Genomic DNA, 23252 nt, shown 5'->3' on the forward strand with positions numbered 1-23252 from the left:
CAGGTCACCCCAGTTCTCTTGCAGTGCCCCTATATCCTACACTAAAACATACATCTAGTTATACTCTCCAATATTCAGTGTATTGATACTACATTAAAACTATTCATACATATTACGATTTTATTCCAGGTTGATATAACATTTTGTCTAATGCTTTTCTGTTATCCTACAACGTCCAGTCATTTAACGTCAGTTATCGTGGCGCAGTAAATCACTGTGGTAACTCCGGGTCGAGGTGCAGCAGATTCCAGAGCAATCTGAACAAAGAGGGCATGTGTGGTGAGTTCGACAGGGAACCATAACGGCTTGGTTTGCGTCCAGGACCTAAGTACATAGCAAACTGTGATGTTTAAAATAACCACCCTCTTGTTAAAGTTCTTCACCGGGTTTATGAGAGACCACGCTTGTGTTTTTCCCGCCACAGAGACATCTGTCTGACATTGTCCGGTAACTGTCCCCTCCTCACATCTCCCCTCGCTTCTCTCTCCTCCTCTCCCATCACTCCTCTCTCCACTACCCACACTCCTATCTCTTGCTGTAGAGGGAAGAGGTGGAGAGAACAGAGAGACTAACTGTATCTTGTAAGGTCCGAGAGGGCAAAAGCCTTCAATACCAGCGTCTCTCTGACTAATTTTGTTTGCTTATTCCTTGCCACAATTCTATTTCCTGTTTTAACTACTTCCTTTTACCTAAGCTGCCTCTGGTCTTGTTACTCGTGCTGGGAAGCCATAGAGAGGATTGGTTTCCATTCCGTTCTACGTGGTTGGATAGCTACAACATTTTAAATACCCAGTAAGCACACTTACATACTCTCACGTTACCACAGTGTCAGTAGCAAGCACACGTAAGCACACATGTTCACACACAACACACCCGCCCTCTTTCTACACCCTGTAGTCATAGTTGTGCTTTTCTCTCTTCCCTCTTCCTCAGAAACATTGATTCAAATCTAGTACTCCCGGTATTCACTTTTCTTTCACCCTCCAATTTCCCCTTTATAGAGTTAGCCCTTCCCTTATCTACCACGCCAACCCACAGGACCCTACTCCTCTATCTACACACCACCTGCCCAAAGAACCAGCTCATCTTCACCTCCCCATCCCTGTCCTCCTGGTTCACCCCCGATCAGAGGCACTGGTGTAACGTCTGTGTGCTGGTGCAGTTGAGGCAGCTGACATGGCAGCACCAGTGGAACGTACAGTGACACCTCTCAGTGACCTTCTCCGTCTGGGTCTTGAACCCTCTACCGCAACACAGGAGCTCACACCCGTCCAGCGCCGGAGACGAGCTGTTACAGTTCCTCCCAGAGGTACCGTGGGTACCCGTCTTGCCGTTGTAGGAGCAGAAGTTGGGCGACTTCTCGAAGTAGACCAGGTCTCTGGACGATGGGGGTTTGTGGGCGGGGTTCTCGGGTTCGAGATGGCGTGGGTCGGCACGGTGAGAGGCGCGGTTGGAGCCCTTGTTGGCGTAGACGACCCGGGAGGCTCCGTCAAAGCGGTCCTTCAGGAAGTCCCCCACGGCGCGGAAGCTGGGTAGACGCATCCAGCAGGTACGCACGACGCATGACCCTGACATGCCATGGCATTTACACTCCTGTCGCATCTCTGACGACACTGTCTGGAGAGAGAAGACACAGGGGAGAGAGAGAAGACACGGGGGAGAGAGAGAAGACACAGGGGAGAGAGAGAAGACACGGGGGAGAGAGAGAAGACACGGGGGAGAGAGAGAAGACACGGGGGAGAGAGAGAAGACACGGGGGTGAGAGAGAAGACACGGGGTGAGAGAGAAGACACGGGGTGAGAGAGAAGACACGGGGAGAGAGAGAAGACACAGGGGAGAGAGAGAAGACACGGGGGAGAGAGAGAAGACACAGGGGAGAGAGAGAAGACACGGGGGAGAGAGAGAAGACACGGGGAGAGAGGGAGAAGACACGGGGGAGAGAGAGAAGACACGGGGAGAGAGAGAAGACACGGGGGAGAGAGAGAAGACACGGGGGAGAGAGAGAAGACACGGGGGGAGAGAGAAGACACGGGGAGAGAGAGAAGACACGGGGGAGAGAGAGAAGACACGGGGAGAGAGAAGACACGGGGGAGAGAGAGAAGACACGTGGGAGAGAGAGAAGACAGGGGAGAGAGAAGACACAGGGGAGAGAGAGAAGACACGGTGGAGAGAGAGAAGACACAGGGGAGAGAGAAGACACGGGGGAGAGAGTGAAGACACAGGGGAGAGAGAAGACAGGGGATTAGCATGGATGATGTGAATAGCTAAGAACATTTTGAAAAACTGTGAAGAATGTGAAGAGAAGAAATGTGAAGGAAAACATGACTGGAATTCAGAATAATGGGTTGATACAGGAGGATCACTGAAAAGGAATGAACATGCAGTACATCATGAAACAGCGATCTATGAACCAACGGCTCCCTCACCATTCTCCCTGCCTCGTTGTTGTGTAGGTTGTTGAGGTATCGGAGATCCCTTCCTCTCTCGCTGGAGTCCACAAACTCCCGGCTGAACATCCGGCCAAAGTCCACGTTGTCGCTGCAGCCGCCCCAGTGCCAGTCAGGGCCCCCAGGCCCCCGGCGACGGTAGTCACAGGTGCACGACTCAATGGCCCCCTCAGAGCAGGAGCGGGCCACCGCATGGGTCACCCCCGCACTCGTGATCGCAAACACAAACGCTGTCTCTCGGCAACCTGACACATCAACAGCAGAAATTCTCTTTAGCCTATACAACCTTTTTTGGCAGTCTATAGTAATGCAACTGTGCGCAATCGGGTCTGAATTGTGATTTAAATGTCAGAACCTCAAGATATGTAAAGATGGGCTTCTATCTGTCAAAGGGGTCTATGAGAAACAACACGATTCCGCGACATTCTGCGCCAAAAAATGTCTACCGGTTGCCTTAGTGAGGAGGCCAGGAGGGACAACAGACAACTCACCACGGTTGACAATTTTGCCAAATATTGCCGGGCTGTGGGTGGTCGGGCAGTCCCAGCGGCGGTTCCTGAACTGCCATTTGCACTCCTGGATGGCAGTATGCAGGCCGGCTGCGATAGCGTGGAGGATCCCCGGGTTCTGGCGGATGAGGCGGCGCTGGCGACGGCTCAGCAGGGCTAAGCTAGGGTCCAGGACCAACTGGACGTTCTTGGAGTTGGTGAGGAGGTTGGCAGAGGAGGCCACATTCACAATCCCCCTAGCAGACAGGACGAGGAGACAGGGTGGAATCAGTTGGTTAGAGAGAAGCTCACACATTGGTTCTTTAATGATATCTATTGACTTTAAAACAATTAATTAGGTTCACATGTATTTATTCATATAGGATTCTGATAAGAATTGGATAATGTATAAGAATTGGATAATGTAAACAGTTTCATTGGAATTTGAGTATCAGTCACAAGAAATAACAAGCAACTTTAATATATCTACAATCTACTTAATCGAAAGTGATTATGGCTGCCATTATTGACTTCCATGACTGCCATGTTGCATTGTCATCGACTATATGTATGTTTTCAGTTACGTTCCTAATTGGTGTCTCCTGCAAACCGTTAGCAATCAGAAAGACTCATCGTTATTAATTGACTGATCGGTGCCAGACGGTAGTGCGCGGTCGGTCCAGTCTATGGAGCGTTATGATCCCATCTTCGGATAAATATTGCAATCCAATTTTCTTCTCTCTCGTTTTGTATTTTCCTTATTTATTTTCTTGGCATATTGTAGTGATAAGGGTTGGTTTAGATATCAAACAAATAGCCTACCCCACTGACTTTGCAAGGCTGTCCAAAATGCAACATTTTTTTTTTATTTTATTTTACCTTTATTTAACCAGGCAAGTCAGTTAAGAACAAATTCTTATTTTCAATGACGGCCTGGGAACAGTGGGTTAACTGCCTGTTCAGGGGCAGAACGACAGATTTGTACCTTGTCAGCTCGGGGGTTTGAACTCGCAACCTTCCGGTTACTAGTTTATTTAACTAGGCAAGTCAGTTAAGAATTAAGAACAAATATTTTTTTACAATGAAGGCCCAGGAACAGTGGGTTAACTGCCGTGTTCAGGGGCAGAACGACAGATTTTTACCTTGTCAGCTCTGGGATTCGATCTAGCAACCACGGTTACTGGCCCAACGCTCTAACCACTAGGCTACCTAATTATATTGAGGTTTGCGTTATCATTTTCATTATTAATTTAAATATTATTTATGCAACTTATCTTTGCAGTGTCGGGATTATATGTATTTAATTTGACAGAATGCATATTATTCAGTGGACATAAGCCTAATTAATTTGTATTTGTCCACATAAGCTATTGTAAGAAAAACTATTTTCACATTTTGGTTTGATTGTTCATAACAAATGTACGCAGACATTGCCATCCTACAGTGTATCCTATATAGAGTGGAATGTTGAGAATACGACATTGAATGGAACTGCTCTTTGCCATCAATTACATCCATTTTTAATTGATCCCACATTGGACAGAAAAATGTTGTCTCGCGTTCAAGCCACACTGTCAAAATGACTGGGGGGGAGAGACAGAGAGGGAGACAGAAAGAGAGACGGAGAAAGAGACAGAGAGGGAGACAGAAATAGAGACGGAGAGAGAGACAGACTTGAAGAAATATGGGCTGCAACCGATCCCCAAATAAACGAAATCGTTATCATATTGAAACACAATACTTCCCTTTGCATCAAATCAATGGAGAAAGTGGGCCTTATTCATTTCGATTGAAAACCGGCTAGATCTATTTAATTAGTTGCTCGCTCTAATTGGGAAGTGATATCCAAATACCTTCAAATATTAATGGCTTGTGGTTGCTGCTTGGTTTTCTACCAGAAACGAACTGAAATGATGAATCGGGTGCCAACAATAACACATGATTATTTCGAGCATAACAGGTCCATCAATTTTGCTTTAGTGTTAATTCAGTTGGAGAAGAGCACAGCATCTTCCAGGCAATAAACCAATGTACCACTTAACTGGCTCCTTTGCTGCACCCTCCGTCGAAATGAGCACAGGTCCTCAGGAGGCGCATTTAATTGAATGACTACATCACACATAAAGTCAACTACTCACCACCACCGGCCGCTATTGTTGACTGCTCCCGTGCCTGAGAGCGAGGAAACCAGCAGGATGCACGCGGCTTTCACCCCCAGAAGCAGAGCGAGGATCCTCATTGTGTCTTCAATTACAATGTGAAGAGAGAGCAGGCAAATGTCAAAGTTCCACATCTGAATTCCAGGCACTTTTTATACCTGGTTCTAATTATGATAACAATCCTATTTTTAGGCACAAATAAATCTAGCAGATGGAATTCGCATGTGTTCACCCCATGGCCCATAAATAAAACGATAATGAAAACAGGGCAGTTATTTTTACAATAAATAATTCGATTGCGATCTCTCGTGTTACAGGAGTCACTCCCATGATAAAAGTTAGGCTACCGGGGTTATTCATCTCTCCGATAGCCTGTCATTCTCCAACGCAGGTTATCAAATTAGAGCAGGTAGCCTAACGCTTCAAATTCCTACTCACCACACCACATTCCAAAGAGAGGGACTTTAGAGGTGAAAAAGCAACGAGGAGCCTGTCTTATAGCAATTGCCTGAAATTAATCTGGCGAGGAGACTGTCAGACAGAGGAAACAGGTTGCTAAATGAGTCCTCCTATGTAGTGGCTTTTCAGTCTAGGCTGCTGGACGCTGCTGCTGTTCTCTTCACGTGCTCTCTCTGTCTATCTCTGCTCTGCACAGCAGCGCATTGAGCGCGTGGGACAGTCCGTAAGACTTGATCCCCTCCGTGAGTGATAGGCGACACATTCTTCTCTTATTGAACACTACAAGAGGAATGAAAAAGGGATTTGCTGCTCTCATCTCCCTCTGTTTTTTTTTCTGCCCCCCTTTTCAATAGGATTGGAAGGAGGGATAGTTAATTCTCTTCATAGGGCACAATGAATAAAGAAAACAACACCGGACAGAACAGATGAGAAAGGAAAATATTTGTAAAAAAATTGCCAGTGCAATCCACCAGTGTAAATTGCACATATTACTAACGGAATCTCACGGTAATCAAAGAATCCATCGATTCCTTGGAAACGAGGGAAATGAATGCTGACTCATGCTCTGTCTTCCACATCCAGTTTGTCTTCCTGAATGAGGTCCCTCTCAAGTCAAAACACTGAGATGTGTGTGTCTGTGTGTGGAGATTTGCTGTGACTGTGAGTGCGCACAGTGTGGTGTTCTCCGGCTTTCTGTATGCAAGAGGCTGGTCGGTGTTACCGTACAGTACAGTTACAGCGGAATATGAGCCATCTAAACTGCCTTTTTTACCCGCTGGTAGGATTACTCCCTTAACCGCGTCTCCTCCTCCTTTATCAAACTCTGTCGTATACATTCTCAAGATGTTTTTAGTGGCTTGAACCATTTCTCTACCTCTTCATTCCATTAGCTTTAACCATATATTTGTCTTATTTTTATGTTATTAAATCATGCCAACATAGAGACCTACATTTTGTGCCCAATTAAAATATAAAACATATTTTGGGAGACTGTCTCACTCTTACCGAACTTTGCGCACACGCACGCGCGCGCACACACGCACGCACACACACACACACACACATCAAAAAGAATGGCCTACATGATATATTCGTATATTCACATGATTAATGAATGAGACCCAAGTTGATGAATCATGATGATTCATCATATTGGGAAGAGGGTTTAGTTTAGAGAGGATGCTGTCATCAGTTTAATTATTCACATTTGAGATGATGAATCATATTTGGAATGATTTAGGTTTGATAAATGTCACCCAAAAAGAAAAGCTAGGGAATTAGACGTAAATTAATTCCCCAAACATCTAGAGTGCAGACCTCCCTCAACTTATGGCTGGTGATCAGAGCAGCAGCCACACTGCGCCGTCTTCAACTCATCATCCACAGACTGTGGAGTATGAACAAATATCCCCCATAGACCTAGGGCTGGGAATTACCAAGGAACTCACGATACGATATTATCACGATACTTTGGTGCAATATGATATGCATTGTAATTCTCACGATTGTATAGGTATTGCGATTCAATGTTCCAAACATATTGCTCACAATATGTATGCTGCAGAGGACAAGAGATAGCCATGAGAAAACAAAAAAGTTTTGGTCAGTCATGGAAATAAAAGTGCTGAAAACAAATGAACATAACCTATAAAGTACAAATACTGGAGTTTTGGTGCAGGTGTAGGCACAGCCAACTAACGCAAAAATAATATCGGGATGTTGTAAAAAAATAAATATATGAAATAGGGTCAAAAATCATATCCCGATATGTAACTATCGATTTTTCTCCCATCCCATCACCACATAAACCCAGACATACAATTAATTGAAATCAGACTACTTGATGTTCTTAGTCTATATTTGTTTCTCAATATGATTGGAGTGGAGTTTTTTGTTTAGGTATAGGATCAGCCTAAACCTACATCATCTGCAATGGAATTATGGCATCTAATAATTAATGATCTTTCTCTCTCTCTCATGGTTTAAAGACATGATAGCAGAAGGAAGTGACCTTTTGTCCAGCGGTTTTAATGAGTGCTATCCTACGTCGATTATACTCCCGCTTCTTAAAGTTGCAGCTCAAACGGGCTTCCTGGGGCACTCATGCAACACCGAGAAGATTAGAGCCCCCAATCCGGATAAAGGGACGCCTTTTATATACAAATCAACTTCAAATCACTTTTTAAGCCACTTAGATATACACGCCAAGCTAGAATGCTAATGCACTTTTCATTGCCGGAGCTTAGGGAATAGAAGATTAAATGATGAATTGGTGTCACTATGCGAACCGGCGGCGTTTAAGGGGGATTTTAACTCAATTTTATGAAATTACATCACGCGTTTCCATGTTATAATTCCTTGTTCTTTGAAGGAGAACAGGGATTAACGGGAATTGATACTTTATATGAACGCACCTGTTGATAAAATTACTATTTTTACAATAGGCACATGCAAAATAACTCCTTTTGCGCATGATAGAATATACACTCAGAAAAAAAACGTGCTATCTAGAACCTAAAGGGGTTATTCGGCTGTCCCTATAGGAGAACCAGGTAGAACACTTTTGGGTTCGATGTTGAACCATTTCTACAGAGGGTTTTGCTTGGAACCAAAAAGGTTTCTACGGGGAACCAAAAAGGGTTCTCCTATCTATGGGGACAGCCGAACAACCCTTTCGAAACCCTTTTCCCCCCTAAGAGTATAGGCCTGTCTTTATTCATTTTAACCTGTGGTCGGGATAGCCTTGCATGGTCTCGTCATATCAACCATTCGAAACCTGCTGGGTGAGAACTTTATCAAGTCCTCAGTAGTATCTAAAGCTACAGTCTCCAAAGGATGCATGGGAAAAATACCCATGTCTGGCACATACTTGTTAAAGGCAAGATGCCAATCTTAAAAGGGCAGGGAGAAAACAATGGTGGTAGGCTATTGTGCAATACCTTTTTCGACGAAACTGTATGCATTGTGACAATAACAGTTTATCAAAGAAAATGAAAACGGATGAATTGTGGCAATAAACAATAACTTCTTCAAACTTGAAGAAATATAATGCTTCATTCAAACGTTGGCTACTTATCGAAAATGCCATAAAACATCCTCATTATTCCCTTCTGTATGGAACGTTTTATTTCCTCTGAAAAGAAGCAGATTGTTACGGAGTGAAGAAGTTGTTTCAAACACAATAATAAAGAACAGACGCGCTGATTGAGGTGGGAGGAAGGGGGAAGCGGGGGGGAGGAAGACGGGGAACAGATGACTGTGTACCCAAGTATTGTTGGAGAGCCAAGAGGAGAGCCGTGCGCCTGCCTGCTGCTGCCCCAAGCTCCCTGTCGTAGGCCTGCATTGGAACCAGCAGCAGCAACCAACCAACCCCCCCCCCCCCCCCCCCCCCCAGCACTCTATATTAATTTATTTCCTGGACATATAGAATGATTTTTCACTTGGGTTTCACCTGAATGCATGTTCGTTTTCTTTCAAAAGTATCCAACAAAACAGGAAACATTCCTATCAGTGACGTTAAATGTTAATGCGTTTTCCATGATCTGTTCAGTGCAATCAGAAATCCCTCTCACAGTCGACCTGCGTTCATACAAGAGATGATGCCGAGGGTGATGATGGTAAGGAAAATGGTACCTGCGCGTAATATCTTTGGATACTGTGTGATAACACGTATTGACTATCGGTAAAATTCACATAACTGTTAGTCAACTGTTGATTATTTTTTCACAAGGTCACTACTTTGAAAACAACCGCCTGCAGCGGCATCTCCACTCCCTATTTTCTCTCCCCCTCCCCTTCACGTTCGCCCCAAACTATCCTGCTCCCTTTTTTCACTCCCCGTTCTGTTGGAGGCACATCGATAATCTACTCCAGTCATCTTCTTTTCTTTGTTTTATCGATTACCACACCAGTGTTTTAATGTCACGTCAAGAAAGACGCTTACCAAAATGGAGATATCACATCAACTCCGTTGGGACCAAGTCCTGATTTTGGCAGCGACACTTATGTCACCTGCAATCACGTAAGTAGCCGGAGAAGGTGTGAGAAGATGAGAGAGTAGGCTACTGATGTTCGATGAGCATTCCTGGGGAAAACAAATCATTAAAGCGAACATTTCAATCGGAAGAAGATTCTGTCTGGCTACTCCTTGAGTCTTATCCAAGTGTTGTATTGTAGTGAAATTGGTGCATATGTTACGATGCGTTGATGTTTCCGTTCAGCTCTGTCTCACCAACTGACTATTGCTGCTGCTGCTACTACCTCTATCATCACGATTTCAAATGTTTCCTTGTTTCTGACCTGTAATTACACACACACACACACACACACACACACACACACACACACACACACACACACACACACACACACACACACACACACACACACACACACACACACACACACACACACACACACACACACACACACACACACACACACACACACACACACAAGCTAATCAGAACCAACCATTGGAAGACTGCATGATTAAGGACATTATTATTAGGCTGTCAACTGGCACAGATGGTTGGTTTAGTAACAATGCCATCCATGTTTCTACTCCAGAAGATTTGACACTACTGCTCATTAGGCCTACTGTAATTTGTTCAATTGAAACAAATAGTAAAGGAATATAAATACTGTAGATACGATGGTAAGCCTAGAGATGTAAACAACATTCTATGTCCTTACAACTTTTCCCTGAACTTAAGCTATATCTTAAGTGCTGTGCGTTATATGTCTCAGCAAATACTATTCTCTGAATCTTCATTTCCTTACATGACGCTTTCACTCTTAGATGAAGGGTCAGACCAGGCACTTCAGGGCCTCCTTCACAGATAGATATTGCTCTAGGACTTGATTGATGAACCCTTGGCCAACTCCTCTGTATCTCTCCCTCCCTCCTCAACATATGTATCCCCTCCTCAGTGTGTTGTGTAATGACATCCTGGGTCTGAAGGTGGCAGGAGATCCGGTTCTGACCCCTAACTCTGTCTGCCTGCGGCTGGCGGGCCTGAGCAAGCGTCAGATTCGTCTGTGTGTGCAAAGCCCCGACGTGACGGCCTCTGCACTGCAGGGCATCCAGGTCATAGAGATATAGTATACAATTCACAGCTTTTTTATTAAAAACAACATTTAACCATATTTCATCAGGCTCTAAATGAAAGATGACCAAGATGGCCACCATTTCAGTCACGCTATCAGGATACAAATTTCCATTCTAGTGTTGCATTTCATTCTATGATGCAGGTGGCCATCCACGAGTGCCAGCACCAGCTCAGAGACCAGCGGTGGAACTGTTCTGCTCTGGAGAGCCACAGCAAGCTGCCCCACCAGAGTGCCATCCTCAACAGAGGTGAGAGACACACAGAGGAGTGCAGCGCAAAAAGGTTGGGAATAGGGCCAGGAGTTTTTTGGTGACTTGGTGATTTGATCAGGAAAAACTCCAGACCACAAACCCTGGCCAGGAGAATCTCTAGGCTCCAGGTGGGGACAGTAGACAAATGTATTGTTATGCTTATAGAATAAGAATGATGACAGGTTAATGAAGTTCTCCTGTGGTATTTAGATTACACCCAGCATGATGACATCTTGACTATGATGTGTCTGTCTGTCCTTGTCCCCCAGGCTTCAGGGAGAGTGCCTTCTCTCTGTCCCTGCTGGCAGCGGGCGTGGCCCACTCCGTGGCTTCCGCCTGCAGCCTAGGCAAGCTCCGGGGCTGCGGCTGCGAGGCCAAGCGTCGCCTGGACGAGGATAAGATTCGCCTCAAACTCACCCAGCTGCAGCTGCAGACCCTCCAGAGGGGAGGAGCCAGAGTGGGCATGGGAGTAGGTGGTGGAGGAGGGGCACACCCCCAGGAGATCAGAGATGTGCCAGCCAGCCTGCGTTCTGGTTCAACCCACCCCTCCTCCCTCCTCAAGCCCCTACCAGAGGACCTCAGTCCCCTGCAGGAGACCTGGGAGTGGGGGGGCTGTAGCCATGACGCCCGCTTCGGGGAGAGATTCTCCAGGGATTGGTTGGACTCCCGGGGCTCCCCAAGGGATATCCACGCCCGCATGAGGATCCACAACAACAGGGTTGGCCGGCAGGTGAGCAGAGTCTTGTATATTTCGTATCAAGATGATAACTGCAGATAAGAGTCAGGCTCTCATTTGTTGAAGGTTTACCAATGGAATTCATCAAGTTTTCTAACTTTCTTGGAATTGGATATTAAATTGAACCAATTAGCTATAAATGTTTATAACAGATTTATAAACTATCTATAAGCTACATGTATGAACCATTTTAAATACATTTATAATTGTTACCCTACTACATTGTAATCAAAGCCACTCTAGACTTGTATGGATAGTGACATGATTGTTTCCCCCTGCACAGCTAGTGACTGACAACATGAAGAGGAAGTGTACATGCCACGGCACGTCAGGCAGCTGCCAGTTCAAGACCTGCTGGTACGTGTCCCCAGAGTTCAGACTGCTGGGGTCTCTGCTCAGGGACAAGTTCCTCTCCGCCATCTTCATTAACTCCCAGAACAAGAACAACGGGGTGTTCAACCCCCGGGTCGCAGCCGGGAATGGTGCCTCGAATGGGGTCAGGAATGGCGCCGAAGGGCCTACTGGGCCTGGGGGCGCGGGGAGCCCAAACAATGGGGGACGGCGGAGGAGCGGTGTGTCACGTGAGCTGGTCTACTTTGAGAAGTCGCCAGACTTCTGTGACCGGGAGACGTCCCTGGACTCTCTGGGTACTCGGGGCCGGATCTGCAACAAGACCAGCCACAGCATGGACAGCTGCGGGTCCCTGTGCTGCGGAAGGGGACACAACATCCTGAAGCAGACACGTAGTGAGAGGTGCCACTGCCGCTTCCACTGGTGCTGCTACGTGCTCTGCGAGGAGTGCAGAGTCACAGAGTGGGTCAACGTCTGCAAGTAGATAGGTACATGACCTGCCAAGGCTCCTGAAAGGAACCACCCAATAGGACGCAGCGTGGCACCTGGATTCACCCATTGACTCCCCAGTGTACTACGCGCCAACCACCCAAGCAAACCTTTCCTTTGGTACAATGGGTAGACGATCCACTTCATCTACTAAGGCCTGACACTTAGTTACTTACTGGTAATCCTCTTCATGCATTGGGACGCATGGGCCTCCGCAAGAGAGTCCGACTGTTTCTAGTCAGCAGGTTACTTGGTTAGCGTTCATACAGGCGAGGCCACACTCTTTCATGCCCTTCTTAACAGTCCTTCCCCAGGTTTCTCCTGGACATATCCAGGACACAGGATGGCAAAATGAAAATCCACCCTTTAGCTTTGTCCAATATACACACATCCACCCAACCAAACCTTTCATTTCAGACTCGGTGTTTGTTTTTCTATTTGCGTCGGGCTAAAGTCTCCCACAGAATGTGTTTATCCCCCACTTCTCTCTCCTTTTTCTTTTTCCGTCATCTGGGATCTATTTTCCCTTTGTTGCCTGTCAAAATGCCAAGTCAGAGGTTGAAGACGAGGTGACTCATGTCATTTGTCTGTCTTTCCTCTGCCTGTTTAGATGCAGCCCTTTCAGCCATGGAAATCTGAATGTCCTGGACCCCATCTGGTGTTCTGTTCTGTTCTCCCCTGCTCTCTTACTCGGGAACAAAGAACATCTCAGACAGCAGAAACACATTATCATTTCAACTAAGTAATGCCCAGGCTAGTATCACAGTGTACCATTTTTTGTTTACACGAAAAAAATCTATATTAATGTTTGTGTGTGAACTTATGTTGCCTTCCTTGCTTGGCATAGGCTGTGTGGGACCATTTTATGAGAGGAACATATGAGGCCCAATGACTGAATGTTGCTCTGCTCAGGATGAAGTTGAACTGAAGCTGTTATAATCGACAAAGCCTGAACCCAACAGGGAGACGCTGGAAAACGGACATGCCATGAGTTCTGATATGGAGTGTGTTAATGAACTCCAGAGGATGATTATACTCATTGGATGTTTTGCACCTACGCCTCAAGGCCACAGGGTTTCAATTCTTTAGCGCCGGTTCTCCATGACAAGAACCAGGATGAACTAACGAAACAGTACTAAAGAGAACCAGGCATGAAGGTTCCTCAACGTGTTTCCATTACCAATGGAAACAGAACTGGAGTGACTAGGAATCTAGTGGGGACAGTTTGCTCTGCCCATTGGTTTTCTTGGATCGACTGGAGGAGAAAATCCGTGTCTGAATCTTCTTTGAAGCAATTTACCATTGATTTGGTGGAATGCTCTCGGTCCGTCTCCAAACTGAACTGCAGGTCATTGAGGCCATGCCTTAGAATTGCAACCGTCGTTACCACAAACTGTATTATTGCTGTTTCTTTTGTTTTGTGATGTTGTTTTGTGAATCAATAGAATTATTACGTCACAAATATGCCTATACTTATTTCTGCCGGACGGAGTTCTCTCATTCCATTGTGAGAGCCGAGGTTAGGTGTTTGCGCGCCTGAAACTTTCCAATGCTGCTAAATGTGTGGGGAAGAGTGTACAAGTGTAGGGTTGGAGGTATAGGGCACAAGTCTATAGGTCTGCTCTACACTCCACACGGGAGAGAGGTGGTGAGACTCATTTTATGGCCGCTTCCTTCATGCAGAGAGAGGTGTTTTTTTTTATGGCAGCAGGATATTGTTTCCCGAACGAATGACTTTTATTACTAGAGGAGAGAGGATTGAGGAGAGACAGGGGCGATTATACCCGTCTCTCTCTCTGTTGTGTGTGTGTGTGTGTGTGAGCCTGGGATCATCTGTCCAGGGTTCACAGCCAAGGGAGACTCACTGCACAATGTTGTGCTGCTACTGAAGACACTGTGTCCCTTTCTGTCTAAGTCAGAGACAGACAAACAGAGAGACAGAGCTCTTGCGTGATTTACACACTCATCCCACATACCGTCCAGGGCCTGGCAAGATTAAAGATAAGAACATTCTTAGATCCACACATATGGGGGATATACAAACTTGATGCGATCCAGCTTGTCTTAGGCCTTCAATGGTCAATATTACTTTGTTTGTGTGAACATGAGTCCACTGATTGAAACACCCTTTAGGTAGACTAAAAGTGACTGACTGTCCCAATATCTGGATCAAGCGCGCTCACCCTGGTATTTAGTGAGAGAATATGAGAGAGGGGGACACTGAGAGGGACTGCCATGGGATTGGAATGATAAGGGATAACTCGATCTCTGGTTTGCATTTCTTCATTCCTATATCATTTCACCCTGGAGCTGCTGCTGCTGTTGCGAAGGGGAATTTCCTGTCACCGTTTCTCCCCATGTGTGAGACAGAGGTTGGACAGCCCTGGGTCGCTTTGTCGTCTTTTTTTCTCCCTCTGTCTGTGTCAGTCTCTCAGTCTCTGTCTCACTCGCTCTCTCTCCCACTCCTTCTTCTTCTCCTCTCTCCTCCTCTCCTCTCTCTGTCTCCCTGTCTCCCTCTCTCCTTCTCTCCCCCTCTTTCTGTCTCCCTGTCTCCCTGTCTCCCTCTCTTCTCTATGCCCTCTCTCGCTTGCCCAATGATGTGAAGTAAAAGTACTACTTAAGTCGTTTTTTTGGGTTATCTGTACTTTATATGTACTTTACTATTTATATTTTATATTTATATTTTTTTTTATATTTTCAACTTTTACTTTTATTTCACTACATTCCCAAGGAAAATAATGTACTTTTTACATTTCCCCTGGCACTCATTATATTTTCAAAATGGTTCAATTCAAGCACTTTTCAAGAGAGAACCCCTGGTCATCCGTACTGCCTCTGATCTGACGGACTCACTAACACACCTACTTCATTTGTAAATGATGTCTAAGTGTTGGAGTGTGACCCTGGCTACACATACATTTAAAATCCAAGAGAATGGTGCCTTAATATAAGGAATTTTTAATGATTTATACTTTTACTTTTGATACCTAAGTATATTTGAGCAATTACATTTACTTGTGATACTTAAGTATATTTAAAACCAAATACTTTTAGACTTTTACTCAAGTAGTATTTTACTGGGTGACTTTCACTGTTACTTGAGTCATTTTCTATTAAGGTGTCTTTACTTGTACTCAAGTATGACAATTGGGTACTTTTTCCACCGGTGCGCTCGCCTACTCCCACCCCCTTTCTTCCCCAGTCTCCCACCATGGCTGCAGTCTGCAGACACTGACACATGCACGGCAACACATTGACTGCCCCTATAGTAACAACAACCAGATCCAGCTGAATTAAAGGGAGAGCGAAGCGGGGAAGTTAGGAAAGATAAAAGTCCTCCAACATTGACTGCCCCTATAGTAACGACAACCAGATCCAGCTGAATTAAAGGGAGAGCGAAGCGGGGAAGTTAGGAAAGATAAAAGTCCTCCAACATTGACTGCCCCTATAGTAACGACAACCAGATCCAGCTGAATTAAAGGGAGAGCGAAGCGGGGAAGTTAGGAAAGATAAAAGTCCTCCAACATTGACTGCCCCTATAGTAACGACAACCAGATCCAGCTGAATTAAAGGGAGAGCGAAGCGGGGAAGTTAGGAAAGATAAAAGTCCTCCAACATTGACTGCCCCTATAGTAACGACAACCAGATCCAGCTGAATTAAAGGGAGAGCGAAGCGGGGAAGTTAGGAAAGATAAAAGTCCTCCAACATTGACTGCCCCTATAGTAACGACAACCAGATCCAGCTGAATTAAAGGGAGAGCGAAGCGGGGAAGTTAGGAAAGATAAAAGTCCTCCAACATTGACTGCCCCTATAGTAACGACAACCAGATCCAGCTGAATTAAAGGGAGAGCGAAGCGGGGAAGTTAGGAAAGATAAAAGTCCTCCAACATTGACTGACAGGATGATTACACTGTATGTTTAACAGAAGACGATTCAATATGTTTAGCTAGATTGAAAGAAAGCCTCGATAGATGCATACATGCAAACATGAAGGCAAACTCTGCAAGAGAGGGAGAGAGCGAGAGAGAGGATTTATAAATCACATTCTGTATAAATACATGGCTCGAAACATCTGCTTCTCGACTGACTCCCCTTTCGTTTTTGATGTGGGACATGCAGTGAGAGAGTCAGGCAGAGGGAGAAAACACAAGGAGCCTGCTACCCAGAACATCAAAGCTCTCTGCTCCTCTGCCCTCAACATGCAAGCCCTCATTAGTTCTGCAAGCACAACCAACCTGACTTGTGATTGTGTTTGCTGGGGTGCACTCTGGCAAACACTTCAGAGGAATAGTAGGCTCCTTTAAATTATAACTCCAACCCCCACCCCCACCACCACCACCCCTAGTCGGTCCCTACCCGTTGTACAGTAACCCCCCTATAACCCCCTCTGCGCTCCCAACACACACAAACACAGGCTACTGCACACTCCATCTACATCCACTCCTCCCCGTAGTCTGGTGTCGCAGCTGCTAGCATCTGCTTCACTCTTTTTGTTGTTGTTGTTGCTTTAACCGCGGAACAAACACACCTATGATGTATAGAGACACTAGCGGACGGACTGTACAGAGAGACACACTGGTTTATCAACAATGGGAAATAACTCACTCAATTAGTGTATTTTGTAGGCCTTTACTGTATGTAATACTCTTAGCTAAGGATTAGGATGTCAAATCAATCATTTTGACAGACCTGTGACTCATCTATGATGGTTTGAATCCTGGGTCTTTGAACCCATATTTGATTCTGAGCACATACAGCCTCACACGCAGGCCTGTATAAACCATGTAACCCACGTACGGCAGTTCACGCTTCAAGAGAAGGTTTGTCTATGACAAAGTCATTTAATGCTTGCTATGGCATTGCGTTTTTTTGATGTGTTTGGTCTGGTGTACATGAAATACATAGAAAATCACGAGTAATGTATTTTAGCATGGTTTGATCCATGATGATTCAACACGATTCAACAACAATCCAAATGAGAGTGATGCAGTGTAGCCTAAATTCTGCTTCTTCTCAGCTCATTGTCTCTGCCACACTAACTCTGCCAAGAAGTATGCTTTGGCATCGTTTTAACAGTTCCCCACTTACTTATTTATTAAGGCGTTTCTAGCTTGAATAATTCATATAGGCTATGCTTGCCCCTAGTCAAAATGTTTTACTCTCTAGTCTTTTATAAAAAATTTAAAAAATTCAACTGTTGGCTATTTTGTTTCGAATCTCTAAACACACAACAAAAACTTTGACAGGCATTAATTGCATTATTGTACAGTAACAGAGCTACGTGTAATCTATGTAGGGTATTTATCACGGGACATGCAAACAAACCACACAAAAACTGTGTCAACTCAAACCCTAACCAGAGTTGATGTTATTTAAGTTTCAACTCAGAAGGCTATATAAAGAGCAATCAATTAATTACAAACACCCCATAAAAAAACAACAACAAATAGATCATTTCCAATCAAAACAGAATTGACTCCCAGGCGCCTCCAACTGAAAATGGTATCACTCAGACGTACTGGCAGTGAAGATCGGCCCATGAAGTGATGGAGAGGTGTACTTGGTGAGCTCATCATCGCGAGACTTAAGGAGCAACATGTCTTTCTTTGCGACTTCTCGCGAGAGACAAACTGCACTGCCCGAATCCAGCTGGTACGTCTAAAAGAGGTAAGTGCGGGTGAGATGGACATTAGAAAATGATGGATAACGTAAAACTGTAGAGATACAAGGATGCGGCATCGTGTCATGTCGTTACAGGAATAAAAAGGTCTAGGTGTTTGTAGGGATTCTAGTGAATTAACGGCGTTCATACAGGCCACCTAAGCATCGCTTGTAGTCGTGACTGGAGGAGATAAGGTGAAAATCCTAATTTGCATATGGATGGCAATAAGAGTTTCCATGGTATTTGTGATATTTACAGTGTGTCAACATATTATATTTACCAATACTATTTAATTGAACCGGCATGTCGTGGTGCCAAATGTGCTGCAAAGATACAGGGTGTTCCAATCCACACACACAGGCGCACTGAGGTTGCCATACCATCATTGCGAGTGCTCTTGCACAACGACGGATGTGCTTCATAGTAGCAAATGTGGTCACTGCGATGCAGTGATTGAAAAAACCCACTTAATGAACACATTCATCCACGTATTTTTAAAGCTATTTCAATCTTTTTTTTTTTACTCAGTACAGAAGACAGTTGTTATAATGCACGTCACCCTGGAACGAATTGATGATCCTTGCTTTAGGGCTGTTATAGCAGGTACAGAGGGCATATTACCGCTACCGTGGTACATACATATTTATGTAGATTACGGAACATATTTCAATGTATTAGAACTGCTATGAACTACATAAACCCATCTCAACAAAAGATTGCGGTAGGTAGTGGGCCTGCACCAGAGCAGCTCCTCTCACCAGTGTGCAGTCTTCCAGCCGACAGTCCTTCAGTCAGGTCAGCTTCCTCAGCCTGCCTGTGGAGGTGTGAAGGAGACTTTATTTGGTTTGCCTCTGAAGTGGTTTGGAGCTGTTACGAGGTGTTAATGGCCTGAGTAGTGGTTGAAGTCCTACTGAGTGTCCTTCTGCATGTCTCTGTGGTTCTGACTCTGTGAATCTACTAGCGCACCGCCTGTTTAGCCGCTGTCTTGCCATTTAGGCTATGGGGGGATTAGCCTATTCCTAGGGCTCAGAGTTGTTTCTGAACTTGTGATTTGACCGGGCCTCCAGACTTTTGCCTTGGTCAGGTCAGGTAGTCAGGAAAACTCTGGGCCAGAGGAATAACTCTCTGTTATTGGTATGTTACTCCGGACCAGTTTTTCTTGGTTAAGTTACAAGGTCAGGACAACTCTGGGCCCTGACATCCAGCCTCCCCATCAGCTCTGTAGCAGTGAGTTGAGGTCCGACCAGCCATCCATCCAGCCAGCCAGCCAGCCGCCAGCCGGTCAACCAGCCAGCCAGTCACCATGGGGAACATCTTTGGCAACCTGCTGAAGAGCCTGTTAGGGAAGAAGGAGATGAGGATCCTGATGGTGGGGCTGGACGCTGCAGGGAAGACCACCATCCTATATAAACTGAAGCTGGGAGAGATAGTCACCACCATCCCCACTATCGGTATGGAAAGTCTCACAGTCTTAACCACAAAGGACATTGGCTATAAAGAATTAGAACCAAATTAAACACCATATCGTTTTGACATTTTGACTCATCCTCAATCATCACACGCCTACAACTGTTTATAAGGCATTTATAACACACATACGACTCTTTATGAGCGGTTTATAACCCCGACGGCTGTTCAAAATACATTTATAACACTCGTTTCCTTTTCCCCCTGCTCAGGGTTTAACGTGGAGACGGTTGAGTATAAGAACATCAGTTTCACGGTGTGGGACGTGGGTGGCCAGGACAAGATCAGGCCTCTGTGGAGACACTACTTCCAGAACACACAGGGTAAGTATAGTGGGAGCTAACAAGCTTTAGCTCAGCGGGATAACGCTCTTGTGACCTGTAAGCTGAACAGGAATGGCTCTGGCTCTTAACTGGTCTGTGACTGTGTAATGGAGGTGGTACAATGAACCACGCTCATGGGATGAGTAAACTTGCCTGAGACTTGAAAAACTTACATTAGCTCCCCAGGCTGCTAATGCCTAGGCTTTAGCTCAGTGCGCTAACTCAGTCTTGTGACTGGTCGGTGACACTATATAGGGAAAGGGGTATGCAAATCTTACCCTACGAGGTCCGGAGTACTGCTGTTTTTCTGTTCTACCTGATAATTAATTGAGTTGTGCTGCCAACACCTCACCTCAGCTTCCTCCACTGACCGACTGCCTCATACCGGGCTCGAACCTGTGACCCTCTGCTTCTCAACACACGTGACCTTCCTCACTGATGATGTTCCAACCGTATGAGCTATACAAAAAGGTACCACTTGGATGGCACCATTGGCGATATGTCAAACTAGCTGTGGAGTGAGCTTACGGTATGTTCTTAATTCTTACTCACACCAGGTGTCCCAGGTCTACTTCGGTCCCTGGTTGGAAGAATGAAAAACATGTCTGTGGTACTGTCTTCAACGTCCAGATTTGAAGGGCTATAGGGCCTTGCTGGGACAAAGACTGCCCCTACAGGCCTGTGATACATCCGGCACCATGATGTCACCCCTGACACCTGAAGCTATTGGGCTGACTCACACGCTCTAGATATAGACATTTGCATACCGCATCAAGCACGTGTCCTTCACATTGAAAGCATTTTACTCATTTTGTGTTAGGATTGTTATGTTTTTCTATACCTTGCGCCAGTTGGAAGACGAGCCTGTTCATTCTGATAGAGGGGGATGCCTAGAGACAGAAAAACACAGTGTCATCAGTGGGTTCGTATAGTTTAATGACAAGCACGTCGTGCTTCCTGACGAATGAGTCCTGTTGTGGTTCCAGGTTTGATCTTTGTGGTGGACAGTGTTCGGGTTGAGGGTACCTATCAAGGTTCGCCATGGTTACAGGGCTGCCCTTTGTGGTAGACACAGTAACAAAGTTTGTTGTGGTTCCAGGTTTGATCTTTGTGGTGGACAGTAACGACCGTGAGCGGGTGAACGAGGCTCGGGAGGAGCTGATGAGGATGCTGGCTGAGGACGAGCTACGAGACGCCGTGCTTCTCATCTTCGCTAATAAACAGGTATGGACAATTGCGATAGCCTCACTCAATTCGTATTTTTCTCTGCTGCCTCGTGCTTTTCATCGCTAACTCTCCTTCTGTCTAGCTCTCATACCCGGGATTTCCTTACCCCAAAATCTTCTCTCTCTCTCATGTGCTTTTCTCCACTACTATCCTTCCGATTCTACCTCACGTTCCTGTGTAGGACCTGCCCAATGCCATGAACGCAGCAGAGATCACAGACAAGCTGGGGCTCCACTCCCTACGTCACCGCAACTGGTACATCCAGGCCACCTGCGCCACCAGCGGAGACGGCCTGTACGAGGGCCTCGACTGGCTGGCCAATCAGCTGAAGAACAAGAAGTGAGTGGACCAATCAGAGGAGAGTGAAGAGAAACCTTAGTGTCAGCTCTTGAAACAGGAAGTGGTAGTTGGTTGTAGTTGATCCATTGAGTGATAAATCCTGACACGGCGGGAGTGAAATGTGATTGGTATGTGCTGTAGGAAGGGGGCTTAAACTGTACCATTCCTTGAGGACCTTTTCAACCCGATGTCAATTATTAAAAACAGTTATCACCTTTCAGACATGTGCCATCAATGTCAATACATGACATTTCCTACATAATTATGAACGCATTGATAAGCATCCCGTTTTTGGAAACACTATTTATGTATTCATTAATTAATTAATGAATACATTATTTATTTATTTATTCATTTATGTAATTTGACTTATACATCAGAATGGATACTAGCAATGTTAGTTGGTTTTGGAACCCAGTATTATGCATGGCCGTACAGTAAAAGATCTCTCGGAAATGAAGTTTGGAATTGTATCTGTCTAATGTTATCTATTTAGCCAGTCTTCTGACATTATTCTCCTTTTACACTCAAATTGCTACTGCTGGTTGGAGCAATGCAGTAATGCTAGATATTATTGAACAGTGACATAGGTTTGTGTAAAACACATCCAATATGCAAGAGCATGCTTTTTTCTATGTCAACTGTATATTACCCATTTTACTGAACAAGTACAAACATATACCTGAAAAATATATACCTGAAAAATACCTGAAGGAGTCATCGTGGTTGATATGTTCAATTGTAGTTATCGGGATTTGTGTATGGACTGATATATATCGATATAAAGACGGAATCCGCATTAGGGGATACAGCGCCACTGCCCCCCAGCGCCTTTGTTATTGTTTTGATTTTGTTGACTAAATGTAGGTGAGGAGAACCCAAACCGAGGTGAGCAGCTTGGTAAAAATATATATATATATATTTGCAGTACATTTTCTTCTGTTCTACCGTGTGTGCAATGCTGTCAGGTGTGGGGGGGGGGGGGGGGGGGGGGGCTGTGTTTGTTGTTTGCAGTAACCTCTTTGTTGTTGTAACATCCCACATGGAACTCAAAGGATTCCAGCTTTAACATTACAGCTTGTGTATTACATTTCCCACATTGAGTTTAGTTTGATGCAGCAGTTGTTTTTGTGGCCTTATTATCGCTAGTGTTGAAAACCCCTTATTCTGATGATGGTGTTGTGTGTAAAGTTTAACATCAAGCGGGACCACAGTTGTGGCAAAATGTATCAATTCATGTCTTGATTTTTCCCTCCTTTAACTCAGTTGAGTCTGTGCAAGAAAAACAAAACACAAAAGTCATGTTATATTACTGTAACAATGTAATTACTCAACATTCCAGTTAACGATGTGTATTAAAATGAATTGAAACAGGGTTTTATTTATTGATGTTACCAGACAAAAAAAAGTGTGACGATTAAATCCTAGTTAAGAGTACATATGTATTGGTGAGGATGTGTCCAGTGATAACAGTTTAACTGCACTGGTAAGTCAATAAAAAAATACCTACATTCTTTCATTAGATTCCATGTCTTCAGATTGTTAGGGCTCTTCTTGAGTTTTGGGATGTGTGTGAAATATTTTCACAGCTTGGCCCGCAATTTAGTTCAGCGATTCAGAGGTCCATATTGGCACCATCCCCAGCGCATGCGCTATCCACGCAACAGCCCTGTGTCTCCAGCCCTCCAGCCCCCACCCTAGCCCCAGGCCCAATCTGCCCCGCTCCTCCATCCCCAGTGCTG

At 45.1% G+C, this 23252-nt stretch overlaps 3 protein-coding genes across 5 annotated transcripts in view; 2 read left to right on the forward strand and 1 right to left on the reverse strand.

Moving 5' to 3' along the window:
• Positions 1 to 6266, reverse strand: part of wnt1 (wingless-type MMTV integration site family, member 1) — a 6739-nt gene extending 473 nt beyond the window's left edge. The window contains exons 1-5 of the mRNA XM_036946881.1: positions 5533 to 6266; positions 5074 to 5179; positions 2939 to 3192; positions 2427 to 2692; positions 1 to 1617 (exon numbers count right to left, since the gene is read on the reverse strand). The exon at positions 1 to 1617 is cut by the window's left edge and continues 473 nt beyond it. Of these exons, the coding sequence (XP_036802776.1) occupies positions 1126 to 1617; positions 2427 to 2692; positions 2939 to 3192; positions 5074 to 5179; positions 5533 to 5542 (1128 nt within the window). The 5' untranslated portion in view covers positions 5543 to 6266 and the 3' untranslated portion in view covers positions 1 to 1125. The remainder of the gene's footprint in view (positions 1618 to 2426; positions 2693 to 2938; positions 3193 to 5073; positions 5180 to 5532) is intronic.
• Positions 6267 to 9189: 2923 nt separating this feature from the next.
• wnt10b (wingless-type MMTV integration site family, member 10b) lies at positions 9190 to 15089 on the forward strand. Its single transcript, XM_021565884.2, has 5 exons — positions 9190 to 9574; positions 10486 to 10642; positions 10807 to 10912; positions 11185 to 11645; positions 11935 to 15089. Exons 1-5 carry the CDS (start codon positions 9501 to 9503, stop codon positions 12484 to 12486), a joined length of 1350 nt encoding a protein of 449 aa, XP_021421559.1. The 5' UTR covers positions 9190 to 9500; the 3' UTR covers positions 12487 to 15089.
• Positions 15090 to 18045: 2956 nt separating this feature from the next.
• On the forward strand, positions 18046 to 23029 carry arf3a (ADP-ribosylation factor 3a). Of its 3 annotated transcripts, none has more exons than XM_021565885.2 (5): positions 18046 to 18159; positions 19372 to 19605; positions 19834 to 19944; positions 21044 to 21168; positions 21353 to 23029. In XM_021565885.2, exons 2-5 carry the CDS (start codon positions 19458 to 19460, stop codon positions 21512 to 21514), a joined length of 546 nt encoding a protein of 181 aa, XP_021421560.1. In that variant the 5' UTR covers positions 18046 to 18159; positions 19372 to 19457; the 3' UTR covers positions 21515 to 23029. The 3 variants fall into 3 exon arrangements, with proteins under 3 accessions (XP_021421560.1, XP_036802778.1, XP_036802777.1); XM_036946883.1 differs by lacking the exon at positions 18046 to 18159 and adding an exon at positions 18188 to 18348; XM_036946882.1 differs by lacking the exon at positions 18046 to 18159 and having other exon boundaries at positions 18363 to 19605.
• The last annotated feature ends 223 nt before the right edge of the window (positions 23030 to 23252 follow it).

The sequence above is a fragment of the Oncorhynchus mykiss genome, chromosome 16 (genome assembly GCF_013265735.2).
Source record: "Oncorhynchus mykiss isolate Arlee chromosome 16, USDA_OmykA_1.1, whole genome shotgun sequence".
NCBI lineage: Eukaryota > Metazoa > Chordata > Actinopteri > Salmoniformes > Salmonidae > Oncorhynchus > Oncorhynchus mykiss.